The sequence below is a fragment of the Sminthopsis crassicaudata genome, chromosome 1, assembly GCF_048593235.1.
Source record: "Sminthopsis crassicaudata isolate SCR6 chromosome 1, ASM4859323v1, whole genome shotgun sequence".
In the NCBI taxonomy this organism is placed as follows: Eukaryota; Metazoa; Chordata; class Mammalia; order Dasyuromorphia; family Dasyuridae; genus Sminthopsis; species Sminthopsis crassicaudata.
Genome location: NC_133617.1, coordinates 290,848,930 through 290,863,349, shown reverse-complemented (window position 1 = coordinate 290,863,349; position 14,420 = coordinate 290,848,930). Strand labels below are relative to the sequence as shown.

The window sequence follows — 14,420 nt, the reverse complement described above, 5'->3', positions numbered from 1 at the left end:
TATACTATGAAGTCATCATACAGCAGATTGCCTAACATTAGACAATTTAATATTAGGCAATCTGCTGTATGATGATTCATATTATATTCAACGTTATTTCCTCCAATAGAATATAAATTCTTCACAAATGAGGGCTATTTCTTTTTTTGTCTTGGTATCTTTGGTATTTACCATAGTGTTTGAATTGTTAAGTTGTGTTCAAGTTTGTGACCCTTTTTAGGATAATCTTGACAGAGGAGCTGGAGTGGTTTTCTATTTCTTTTTTCCAGTGGTTTAAGGCAAAAAGAGGTTAAGTTATTTATTTGTCCATGCTCACACAGATAGTGAGCGTTTGAATCTGGATTTGAATTCAGGTCTTCCTGATTCAGGCCCATTATTTTGTCCCCTGAGTCCTCTAGCCACTTGTTTGAAACACAGTAGGTTCTTAATGAAATATGAAATAATGAAATAAATGAATGAACTTTTTATACAGTGTTGCTTGACTAGGTAAATGAAAGAAATGCTGAGGAATATAATGTAATTGACCAAACATTTATTGTGTTGTCCATTTTTCAGTCATTTCTCACTCTTTTTAACCCCTCTTGGGGTTTTCTTGGCAAAGGTACTGCAGTGGTTTGACATTTCTTTCTTAAGCTTATTTTGCAGATGAGGAACTAAGGCAACTACAGGTAAATAACTTGCCCAGTCACACAGTTAGTAAATATCTAAGATGAGATTTGAACTCAGGTTTTCCTGACTCTAGGCCAAATGCTGTGCCATCTACCTGCCCAATTTTAGTTATTTACTGTTTTGTTATACTTAAATTTAAATAAAAGTGTATTAGATATAGGATTGGGGTGGCATGGCTAAGCAATAGTTTATGTAAAAAAAGATCCATGGGTTTTAGTGAACTACAATGTCAGAATGAGTCAAGATGACAATTAAGTAGAAAATTGTAACTGATCTTTGATTTCATTAATAAAGGCATAGTATACAGAATGAAAGAGCCAACAGTCTCAAAGACCTGTGCCCTTGGCAGACATCTGGAATAGTATGATCCCTGTTGCGTTTTCATGTTTGGGGGCTGTCATTGAACTGGGGTATTCAGAAGGACAGGTATACTAAACTGTTCTTTGGGCTGCAGTTGGTGGTAATATTATCATCTGGGGTCTAGGTAAAGTCAATCCAAGTTGTCCATACCTTCCCTTTCTTTCTTATTCCTCCCTTAGTTACATCCTCCCTTCCTGCCTTCTGGCTTGATGGCTGTTCTCTGTAGATAACATTTCTTTTTCCATTTTTGTGCCTTTTGCAGGACACACTCAATTTTTGGAACACACTGTCCCCATCTCCATCTCACAGCATCCCTGATTTGAGCCTAATGGGCCATTTCTCCATGAAGTATTTTCTGATTGTTCTAATTATTGGCACATCTGCCTCTTGAAATTACTTTGTTTGAATTTATTTATACTTTATATTTGATTATGTGTATACATGTTGCATTTCCCTAGTAGAATATAAGCATTTTTGGGAAAGGATCTGTTTCGTTTTTATCTTTGTATGCCCAATGCCTAGAATAGTTTGTTTCATGTAATAGGTTAATAAATGTTTACTGAATACATACATTGTATTTAATTTATTCTTTAACATATTTAACATGTATTGGTCAACCTGCCATCTGGGGCGGGGTGGGGGGAGAGGGGGAAGGAAGGGAAAAATTAGAACAAAAGGTTTGGCAATTGTCAATGTTGTAAAATTACCCATGCATATATCTGGTAAACAAAAACTATTAAAAAAAAAAGAAATAATTTAAAATACTTCTAAGGGAAAAAAAATTTAACGATGAATTATTTTGTAAAGGGAAAGATCTTTTGAAATAATCACTCCTTATTTTGCTATATAACTTAACATTTTTGTAAGTGGATTTTTATTACAGTAAGATATGATCATATTCCTATAATTTCCATTCCTTTTGATCTTCAAGGCAAGATATTACCATAAATATTGGTAATATATATTAAATAAAAACAAAAATAAATAAAAAATAAAAAAAATAAATGTTTACTGAAATTGAAACCAATGAATAATTTTGGTTCTTTGCCTAGGTAATAGCTTAGAATATAAGTATTTAATTGCCTTAATTTTTTCAGGTAGTATCATGCATGAAGATAAAACTTGTTTCTCCTTGAATTTAGAGCACCATAATGTTGGTTGGCCTTCAGCTGCAAGCTAGGCTGGAAGCTTGGAGCATAAAGTATTTTTCTATATAAAAATCAGGCTTTATGGTATTTTCTTTGATTTGCTTGCTATAAGATGTAGAAACATTTATCAAAATGACTTTTTGGTTCTGTCACTTGGGCAGTAATTTGAGTTATGTTATGTATTCTGACTTATTTAAATTATTGTACTAATCATTTTGAATTGCATTCATTTATATATAGAGAGAAGTACAAATACATATATATATATATATATATATATATATATATATTACACATATATTTTTTTTCCTTTCCATGTTTAGAACTCTCCAAAGAATGAGAATTCTTTTGCATCTCTGCTGAGACATTCTCCTCTAATTCAGATGGGACCTGCCAAAGATAAAATCGTCTTTGGACAAATCTTCCATGTTGTGGAAAATGACCTTTATATAGATTTTGGCGGCAAGTTTCATTGTGTATGCAAAAGACCAGAATCAGATGGAGAGTAAGTAATGACATAATTATGTGTGATTAAGTAATGTTGTTTTTTGAAAATGTTTTACTAATGCTTTTTAAAAAAGATATCTAGTCCTTCCTAATACCCTACTCCAATAGAGTCTTTTCTTTAAAAAAAAAAAAAAAAGGCTTGTTAAGTAAAACCAACCAACGCACAGATCATGGGTTACTGTAATCTGCTCTTTTCTGTCATTTAATCTTTTCCTTTTTCCTGAGAGGAGACATCATCAGTTTTGCAGAGTGGAAATTGTTAGTATGTCCAACTAAGTTTGCATATATGGGATTGTTTTCCTTTTTGTGTTCCTCATACCCAGTTTTCTCTCTTTCTGTTTACTTAATTCAAAATGAGTTTGATTCTCTTCATTTCAGCAATTATTTATTAAGGGACTAATATGTGCATGGCATTGTAAATACAAAGACAGAAATGAAGGGTCTTTGCCCTCAAACTTCATATTTTCATGCTTGCTTGCAAATTTTTCTAAATTCTTCATAATCCTTTTTTTTTTTTTTTTTTAATGTAGTTCATATACACATTTGTTTTGAAACACTATTGTTTATCCCACTTAAGATCTCTAAGGCTTAGTTTCCTACTTATTAATGGAGAAAATAATGCTTCTACTTCCCATCTAGGATTGTTGTTGTTGTTGTTGTTGTTTTTGTTGTGAGGCGGTCATTTTAATTGACTTGCCCAGGGTCACACAGTTAGTAAGGGTCAAATATCTGAGGTCATATTTGAACTCAGTTCCTCCTGACTCCAGGACCTGTGTTCTATCTGCTGTGCCACCTAGCAGTTTGTTTTTAAAGGTCAATTGGGGTAACATATATATATATAACAAAGTATTTTATAATCCTTTTAATGCCAGACATTAAGATGATTATTATTTTCTAGTCATTTCATATATTTATTTTAGTAGCTTCTAATTAGTCTCCAAATGATTCTAACATGATGTTTTCCTTAAGATAGAATTATTCTCTGTGCTTTGATCAGATTAGCTATTCTTCCCTATTTCCATCTTAAGTGTCATTTCACTTTCACTGTATGGCACTTTTGGTATTATAAATTTTTTATTTTATAAAACAAGAGAAAAAAAAACAGACCTATTTCTTCTCTCTCTCTCTCTCTCTCTCTCTCTCTCTCTCTCTCTCTCTCTCTCTCTCTCTCTCTCTCTCTCTTTTGGCTACTTTGTGAAGCAAATACTGAATATATTATTTGAGCTCAGAATTGTGCAGAAGGAATAGCTTGCACTAAATTTCTTCTGGGAAATTGCATGCTTCTTTCAATTATTCTCAAATGCATACTACTGCAAAAGCCTATTAGTTTAATTCCAATAGCCTGTTGCCACAGATTTTAAAACTGCTATTTCAGAAAAATTAAAAGAACAGCCTCAAAGGCAGTGAAAAAAGATTACTCATCATGCTGTAGTGAAAATATACATAAGAAATGACATAAAAGACATTATCAAATATATTTATGACCTGAAAATAAGAGTGGATTAGAAATTGAAATAGCAACTTAAGTGGTGTATTAGAAACCCTGAGAAATTAAAAGAATAGTATTTAGTCCAAGAGAGTAAACTCTTAATTAATGAGAAGGAAGATAGAAAAACAAAAATGGCTTAGAGGGTAGATCTGGGAAGAGTAGCTAAAGTTAGCAGAGATAAATCTGGGCTTGATATACAAGGAGAAACTTCGGAACAACTAATCACCATTTGTTAAACATCTACCCTGTGCCAAGTATTGTGCTAAGTAAGCAATGGAGATACAAAGAAAAGCAAAAGACAGTTTCTGCCCTTGAAGAGTTCCCAGTTTAATGGGATAGACAGCATGAAAACAACTCTGTTGTAATAACAGACTCTATACATCATCTTTGGTCATATGGAATCACAATTTGTGATGGCATCAATCAGAATTCTAAAATTTTTTAATGTTGTCATTTTATAAATTGTCCTCCTCATTTTCATTTCACTCTGCATCAATTCATATAGATCTCAGTTTCTTCAGAAACCATCTATTTAATGATTTCTTCTGGTACAATAATTATGCTCATATATATACCACAATTTGTTTAATCATCCCAAAATAAGCAAAACCTTAGCTTCCAGGTTTGGCTACTGTGAAAATAGCTCCTATACACACATATGTTTTCTTTCATACTTTAGGCATTTTGAGTAATTTTTTTTTTTTTTAAACCAGATATATCAAGGAAATCCCTTTGCCCTTTGATTGATAGAAAAAGATGATTCTGACTAATCAGAAAAGAATTCCTGAGCAGGCCCTTAGAGGAGCTCTCTCCTTCCCTCTCAAAGGGGGAGAAATGTTTCTAGGCTGGTAGAATATGTTTAACTTTATTTCTCTATTCTCCTTATATTTTAATTTTAGTCAACCAGGAACTCATAATGAAGGAACTAAATGCCCTTTGTAATATAATGCTATGTTTTGCAGAACTAACTGAAGCACTGTGACAATTTTAAAAGTTGTAAAAGAAATAGTTTTCGAGTAATTTAATCATTTTATTAATAAGATTACCAAAGCCCTCTCATAGAGGTGAGCTTATATTTTATTTGCCTTTCAAAGAGTAGTTGTTCCTGAGGGGTGAAAATCAACTCTGATTGTTTAACAATTAATGAGAAAATGAATGTTACAATGAGAGGCTAAGTTGTATTACAATGAGGGTCTTGGATTACATGATTTGGATCATCCAGATCTTGATCAAAGATACTTAATAATCTCTAAATCTCCTTTATAAGAAAAGGGAGAATCAATATTTCCCTAGACCTGTCTAAACAAATACATTGAGCAAAAATGCACCCATTATTCAAGATTGAGAATTTCTTTTACTGACTGATTAGATCTTGGCCTGGCTAAATCTCTGCCTAAGATATCCCACTGGTTGATGAAGAAGTAGGAAAAGAGAGAAACTTTGACCCTGTTACAATAATTAGTTATTAATCAATAATCGTTTTTCATAGTACTATCTTCTTCATGTATCCTTATTTATTTGCCCCCTGTACATAGTGATTTCTCCTAATAACTAGAGTCCATAATTGACCACTGGGCTTTACATAACATTTTAAAATTATATCTTTTTAATATATCTATCACATATAACTGTGATTGTGTCTTGTCTTTCTATTATTGTAAGCTCTATGAAGGAAGAGATATTATATTTTATCTCCTGTAAGACATAGCACAGAAGTCTTTACATAGTAAAGGCAAAATACTTAATAAATATGTTTTGAATTGAATTACTGTTGTTAGGCATCACATAACTCATTTTTAAAATTTACTCTTTTTTTCTTGTTTATTATGCCTTTTTCCAACTTAGTGATTTCATTTATCATATGAGTAAAATATTTATATGTTGTAATACAATCATGGATCAATGGTTATCACAGTAGATAGGGTTATATGTCACATTTAATTGTAACCGAATGGGAATGACTTTTTACTTATGCTTCTCTTTCTTTTATTACTTTTAAAAACTTCTTTCCTTGTCATTTATCCTTCCTGAATATATAGCCAGTGTGTCCTCTAAAGCATGTACCCTCATATTTTTTCCTTTTAATTTACTCTAGAAACTAGAAAACTAGTTGTGTCAAAAATAGCAATAAGTAGTTTCTGAATGGAAGCCTACTAGTAGGTAGTGTGGTGCATTTGAAAGTGCTGTTTTTAGAATCAGAGACCTGGGACTTGAGCCTTCCTACTGCACCATTTACTTAGCTAAAGTCATTTAGCTTTTATAGGTTTTAGTTTCCTCACTTTACAAGTGGGATGTTGAACTATATGTTCCCTAAGGTCCATTATAACTAGATAGAAAAAAACCTGTGAGTAAAGATGAGCTTCCAAATTCCACAAAGGCATATCACTGGAACAAATGATAAATTTTAGAGTAAAAGGACTCCATTCAAATCCTGACTGTGTATTACTCATGTGAGTTGGGCAAGCTACTTAATGTCTCTGGGTTCTCTCAGTTACAGTGGGGGAGTTGAACTGGATGACCAGCAATTTCCTGTAAAACTCTAAATCTACAATTCATTTTTGTAGATTTTTAAAAATATATATTTCAGGGCGCAGTGGATAGAGCACCAGCCTTGAATTCAGGAGGACCGGAGTTCAAATGTGGTTTCAGACACTTAACATTTCCTAGCTGTGTGACCCTGGGCAAGTCACTTAACCCAGCCTCAAAAAAAAAAAAAAAAAAAAAAAAAAAAAAAATATATATATATATATATATATATATATATATATATATATATATATATTTCCCCCCCCCCCACCTAATATCTCCATTCCCACTTTTTTTTTTTTTTTTTTTTTGCTTGTTTCTCGATATATCTATTGGGTGTATCTCTTGACATAACATAACTGACTTCCAGATAAGTTATATATTATTGAGATTGATTGTGCATTATTGACAGTTTATTAGTTGTTACTGTTAATAATGTTGATAAAAATTAAAATAATAGTTTTAGTGTTTAGAATATTCTAAATTACATAATTTGATTTATTGATAGTTATTTTCGAATAAACCAGTACAGTAATGCAGGTACTTACATAGTACTACTTAGGATTTATATTAACATAATAACTAGTATTTTTTGGTTGATGATATATTAAAAATAAAATCCCTCAATGTGTCACATTATGACTCTTCAATTCCAACATGATGCTGCTCTGATTAGAGGTGATATGATCATTAACTTAGGGAAAATATCTGTTTTTTACTGGCATATAAAAAAACCTAATTTTTTATATCTCTTAGTTTGGTTTAAAAAAACAAAACAACATCATTGGTCTGCTTTTAATATTCAGTGCTACAAACAACTAGTTCAAAAAAGCTTTTTTAAAAAAAATTTTTAGTAGTTGATTTTCTCAATAAATTTTTTGTTTTTATTTTATATAAGATGCAAAAATATCAGTAAAAAGACATACAATTGTAAAACTAAGGTTCATTTATTGATATTTTAATAAGAATATGCTTTAAAACATTATTTCTGTACTGTTATCACAACAGATATGATTGACAGGTCTTTAATACTATGAGTATCAAAACAAGCATGATTGGCAGCTCTGAAGCAGTTAACACGTGCAGTGAATATCATTTGTACATATGCTTGACACTGAGGTGGAATAAACAAGCTAATTTCCCAGTCTTTGTTTCTAATTCAGGCTATGGTATATAGGGTCAAATGAAAAGTGGAACATATATTGAATGTTTAAAGAAACTAACATTTTCAAAATAATTGAGAAAAAAGAGAAAATCAGTTATTTCAATTAAGTACTTCATTTTGCTTCAGTGCACATTTTATTTTTTTTTAAGATTTTACTTCAAAATGGTGATTTTATATATATTTGTGTGTGTGATTTAGATATGTATATAGATATATACACTTCCTGTTTACATTTTTTTTTGTTTTCTTTTTAATTTTTTAATTTTGGTTTGTGTCGTTTGTTATTTCAAAAAGTATGTATTTAATACCTATTGTGGGTCATTTTTCTTGGACTGAAAAATGATGCAAGGGCAATCTTTTGAGTATTAAATTTTGTTAGAGAAATTTGAGGAACTTTAAGACTATGATGTACAAAAGTTTATTCTAGAAATTGGTGGGGTAGTGTGGGAGTGTTAGCTTGAAAAAGGAATAGGAGTTTTGTTTTAGAGTATCTGAGAGTCTGTATATAGGCCCTGGACACACAAAACTGGGAACAGCATGTGGGAGTTCTGGAAGAATAGATTTAGACTTGATATAAGTAAAAATTTCCTAACCATTAGAGTTCTCCAGCAATGGGTCTGCCTTTTGAGGTAGTGTGATCCCCTTTTCTGGAGATCTTCAAGAAAAGCTTAATGACCTATTTGGATTATTGTTGGAAGGATTTCTGTACAGATATGGATTGGACTAAAGGCCCAAATCTATGATTCTGTAATTTAGTCCCCTGACATTGTAAGCTAATTGTGAATAGGTATTTTTTCATCCTTTGTACTTGTATTTCCCAGCACTTTGCACATTGTAGATGCTTAATATTTGTGAATTAATTTTTAAAATTTAGTTGTGATAAAACAAATAGTCATGCGAATAGATAAAACTGCTAAATAACAATACATTTTAAATCTCAGAGTTCAAAGGAGTGGTTACCTATTCAATTTGATTAGTATCTGAACAAGAAGGGGGTGGGGGTTGCTTTTACCTTTAAGAGAAGCTCTTTTTACTTTACTCTTTTTACTCTGTTAGGAAGTGTCTCTTACAGCAGGTCAGAAACCTGCTTTACTCTAACATCTAACAATTGCTTCTTTCTAGTTCTCTACCATCAGGCTAAATAGAATAAATCCAGACTGTCTTTTGCATGGGGGGGGGGTGTGAAAAAAGTTCAAATACTTGATCAATTAAGCTAAAAGTTACTATTTCTTCAGACCAATCCTCTTGTGCTCCTCTGCAACCTTCCCCCCTTCCTAGTGGCCTTCCTCAGATTTCTTTTCCTTCTATGTGACTTTCCACCTTATTTCTGCCTCTGGATCTTGGCATGGGCTATTCTCCAAGGTTGGAATGTGGCACTGCCTTACTCTTGCCTCTTAAAAACCTCTGTTCCTAAAGCTTATTAGCTCAACTGGCAACTTTTACATGAGGTTTTTGTTTTTTTTTTTCCCCCCATTTCCCTGATTGTGACATGCCTCTTCCCCCCAATTACTTTGTGTTTTTTTTTGTTTGTTTGTTTGTTTGTTTTTTTTTTTTGTTTTTTTTTTTGTTTTCAAGCAGAAGCATTGTGGTGTAGTGCAGAAATGTCAAACTCAAGGTTTACAAAACTTCTGAGTACTGCAGCACTAAATTAAAATGTAATTTAAAAAGTTTCAACAAAATAAACATACAACATAGTGTTAATTTGTGATTTTTAAATCAGTGTTTTTCTTCAGAGATCTATTTTTGTATGAGTTTCATACCATTGGTAGAGAAGGTAGAAAGTTGCCTTGAAATTAGGAAACCTGGATTCATATCTATCTTTAATACATACTAGTTATAATCATATCATTTAACTTGTTAATGTTCTGGTAAATTCTCTAAGCCTATAAATTGTAACTGTACATAAGTAGAGAGGGTTTCTTTATAAGAAGCTCCCTACATGAATAAAATCACAGATTCAGAAGCTGATAACATTTTATATTTACTTATGTGTGTGTAGATACTGAACCAGATGAGGTGAAATCTCTCAGAACAGTTGTGAAAATCCTCAAGGACCATTGACTCAAGGGCATACCTAAGTCCCCTTCCTGCTCTCCTCCCATGACATCATTTTCTCCCTACTTCAATCAAATATGGGCAACTATGTACTTATTGGCCAAGTTCAATTTCTTGGGTAGTTCCTGCGTTTTAGAATGTAAGACCCTCAGCCAGGTCAATGTGGGAGGGATATTCGCATTAGAGACTATTGAAGTGCCAAACCTGTCCTAAAAGGTGCCTCCTTCCTTGGATTTTCCTGCTCTACAGCAGGGGATACCCTATTCTCGGGAGAACATATAATAAACTTTTGCTTTGCTCCTAGGGATCTCTCCAGCTTTTTTTTTTTTTTTAAATGGTGACCCCCCCCATCATCATTTCTGAGCCATACAATATTATTTTCCCAAATAAAGTGTTGCTTGAAATCAGGAACTGTTTCATTTTTGCCTTTAATATCCTATGTACCTAACTTACTACTGCATCAAACAAGTGATTAATAAAATTTATTTACTTATTCTTAAAATGTGTTGCCTAGTATTAAATACAGTATTGCAAGTGTCTAGTACAGAGGACAGTGGGACTGTCCCCTTTACCTAGGTTGATCATCTCCTTATTCCCAGAAATTTTATCTTTCTTAATGTAGCTAAATATGACATTGACTTTATATATAGAAAATAAGCTTGCAGTCTGTTAAAACTGAGTTCTTTTCACATGAACTGTCATTTAAAGATTCTTCAAATCTTTTATTTGTGAAAGATTTTTTTTTTTTTTTTAAATTCAGAGTATAAAAACTCTTTTTATTCCTATTTAAATTGTTCTTACTAGATTTCCCTCAGGAGGATTCTGGTTTCTTGAGATCTTTTTAGATCTAACTTTGTAATTATATGCCTTAACTATAATAAAAGTTAACATTTATATTTACATCACTTGAAGGAATTGAGTATGTTTAGCTTGAAAAAAGAAAAAGTTTAAAGGAGATATCATAGTTCTTTTCAAGTACCTGAGACCTTGTCATGTGGAAGTGATGAGATTTATTCTGCTTTGTCTCAAGAAGCAGAACCAATTAGGCAGTCAGTGATTATTTATTAAGTGCTGTCCTTTGCCTAAGTAACTGGGCTAAGTGTGGGGGATGTAAAAAAAGAGGTTCTTGCCTTCAAGAAGCTTGCTTTCTAATGGCAGATATAACTTGTAAATAAATACACTTGCATAAGATATACCCCAAAGGAAGGCACTTTATCAGTTGGAGTACTTAAGAATGGAGTACTTTAAGCTGAGTCTTGAATAATGCAAGGAAAAATAAGAAGGAAGCAGTATTCTCATATACTGGGCAGCTCACATGCAGTCACAGAGAGTGTCCTATGAGAAATAGTCAGCCAGTGGAACCAGACTGCAGAGTGTAAGGAGGGGAATAAATTAAAAGAAGAATGAAAAGAGAGGAAGGAACAAGGTCGTGCAAAGATTTAAATGCCACAGAAATTGAATTTAGCTATCTGGTCTGTCCTTATCATTTATTTGTTCGACTAAGAAAACTGTTAACTCAATTTAGGAGGTCTTTTTTGTGTCATGGATTCCTTTGGCAGGCTTGTAAAGCCTGTGAACTTCTCAGAATAATGGTTTTAAATAATTGAAGAAAATCAAATTTCAATTAGAGGTTAGTGAAAATATCATTTTTTTTTTTCTCCTATTGAAGTACAAACCACCTGAAATCTCTCTATTTGCACTTAAAAAACCCCCAACTTAAGGTTTTTTGTTATCTGGTGCCACAGGGTGGAGCTGTCCAGGTAAGAAAATCCTATATTTTTGTCTCTTAACATAAAATTCTTGGCTCTCTTTTAGGGTGACTAGTGCTAATTCCTAAATGGTCTGATGTCTTCCTTTATAGAACTAGAATCAGCTAATTTAAATTATATTGGATTTCATGAGGTTTCACTTACTTGAGACAATGACACCAGACAGACGGCTTTGTTCCTAGATAACTACAAAATCAAGATAGCTTTTCTGTTTATACTGTATTTCATTTTTTGAAAAGTTTTAATTCACAACCCCAGTTTTGGACCTAAAATAGACTTCTTCATAGTGTTCCTTTTTAAAATGTAAATTAGATATTAGATGAGTATAATTAAATACTTAATTAGAACTGATTGAGCATATTATATACTGTTCGCGTGGGTTTTGTGCTGTTGCCTCTGTCATTTTTGAAGCAAATAGATCTTTCCTTGATGAATTTTCCTTGAAAGCATTTTCCATCTTATGCAGTGTGTTTTTGAAAAGAAGGGTTATGAACTATTTGTAATCATATATTATGAAAACAGATGCACTTGATTCAGGGTGGAATGAATAATTTGAAAGTACTTGGCTTTAAAAATGTTTTGCTGTGGATTTATGTACTGTATGAGACTCAGTGCTTTTATTTGAATTAAACTTGCCTTAACACACTTGTTTATATACTCTATTCTATTTAGGCATTAAAAAGATAAATATCAAAGTATTTTGAAAGTTACCCCAAGACAAAAAGATAAACTTTTAAAAAATAAGATAGAGTTAATATAAAAAAATAACATATTGAAATGTTATAGGAATTTTCATTTTCTAGGCCCTTTACTCTACCTCTCTCTTTCTCTTTAGTTCTCTTTAGGTTCTCATCAGTTCCCATGGATTCAATTAACATCTGTAAGCTAATGATTCTTAAATCTCTTTCTCCATTCCCTAGACTCTCTTCTAATCTCCAGGCTCATTTCTTTAACTTTCTTTTGGTTATCTCGGATTGGATGTCTTATATATACTGAACTTATTATTTTCCTCTCCCTTCTGAACTTCTCTGTTATTATCGAGGGCATCACCTTCCAGTCACCAGTCAGGCTTGAAAAATGTCATCTTCAACTCACGCTCTCTCATCCTTAGTACCCAATCATTTGTCAAGTCTTATTTCTTTTTTTTTTGCTTTTATTTACTTATTTGTTTGTTTGTTTGTCTCTTTAATTAAAGCTTTTTATTCACAAAGAATATGCATGGCTAATTTTTCCAACATTGACCCCTGCATAACTCCCTGCCGCAAATTTTCCCCTTCTTCCCCTCCCCCTTAGCCCACCCGGCAGGCTGTCCAATACATGCCAAATATGCCAAAAATACATGCCAGATCCAGTATGTGTATATACATTTTCACACAGCCTTCTGGTTGTGCAAGAAAAATCAGATCAAGAAGGAAGAAAAGGAAAAACTGAGAAAAAAGAAACAAAATGCAAGCAAATAATAACAGAGTAAGAACACTATGCAGTGTTCTACCCTCTCTTCCCATTATTTGTTCTCTGGGTGTAGATGGTTGTCTTCATCACTGTATAAGTGAAACTGGTCCAAATCATCTCAATGTTGAAGAGAGACACGTTCATCAGAATTGATTATCATATAGTCTTGTTCCTGTGTATTATGATCTTCTGGTTCTGCTCCTTTCACTTGGCATCAGTTCATATAGGCCTTTCCAGGCCTCTCTGAAATCATCCAGTCAGTTTCCAGTTTCTAGCCACTACAAAAAGGGCTGCCACAAACATTTTTGCACATGTAGGTCCCTTTCCCTCTTTTAAGATCTCTTTGGGATATAATCCCAATAAAAACACTGCTGGATCAAAGGGTATTAAGCACAGTTTGATAACTTTTTTGAGCATAGTTCCAAACTGCTCTCCAGAATGGTTGGATCCATTCACAGGTCCACCAACAAAGTATAAATGTCCCAGTTTTCCCATATCCCTTCTAACAGTCATCATTATCTTTTCCTGTCATCTTAGCCAATCTGACAGATGTGTAGCATTATCTCAGAGTTATCTTGATTTGCATTTCTCTGATCAGTAGTGATTTGGAACACTCTTTCATATGAATGGAAATAGTTTCAATTTCATCATCTGAAAATTGTCTGTTCATATCTTTTGACCATTTATCAATTGGAGAATGGCTTGAACTATTATAAATTTAAGTCAATTCTCTATATATTTTAGAAATGAGGTCTTCATCAGATCCTTTAGACATAAAAATGTTTTCCCAGTTTATTGCTTCCCTTCTAATCTTGTCCGCATTAGTTTTGTTTGCATATTTTGCATAAAACCTTTTTAACTTAATATAATCAAAATTATCTATTTTGTGATCAATAATGATCTCTAGTTCTTTGGTCACAAGTTCCTTTCTCCTCCACAAATCTTTGTTCTTCTAATTTGTTTATAGTATCATTCTTTATGTCTAGATCGTGAACCCATTTCAAGTTTATCTTGGTATATGATATTGGGTGTGGGTCTATGCCTACTTTCTGCCATACTACTTTCCAATTTTCTCAGCAGTTTTTGTCAAATAGTGAATTCTTATTCCAAAATGTGGAGCTTTTTAGTTTGTCAAATATTAGACTGTTATAGTCATTGGCTATTTTGTTCTGTGAGCCTAACCCATTCCACTGATCAACTGCTCTATTTCTTAGTTAGTACCAAGTGGTACTTTATAGTTTTAGATCTGGTAGAGCTAGGCCTTCATTTGCTTTTCTCTT

General features: G+C 32.7%; 1 protein-coding gene across 1 annotated transcript in view; it reads left to right on the top strand.

Annotated features, from left to right (window-relative positions):
- MRPS28 (mitochondrial ribosomal protein S28) overlaps positions 1-14,420 on the top strand; it is a 167,267-nt gene that overhangs the window by 22,321 nt on the left and 130,526 nt on the right. The window contains exon 2 of the mRNA XM_074278956.1: positions 2,501-2,682. Within this exon, the coding sequence (XP_074135057.1) occupies positions 2,501-2,682 (182 nt within the window). The remainder of the gene's footprint in view (positions 1-2,500; positions 2,683-14,420) is intronic.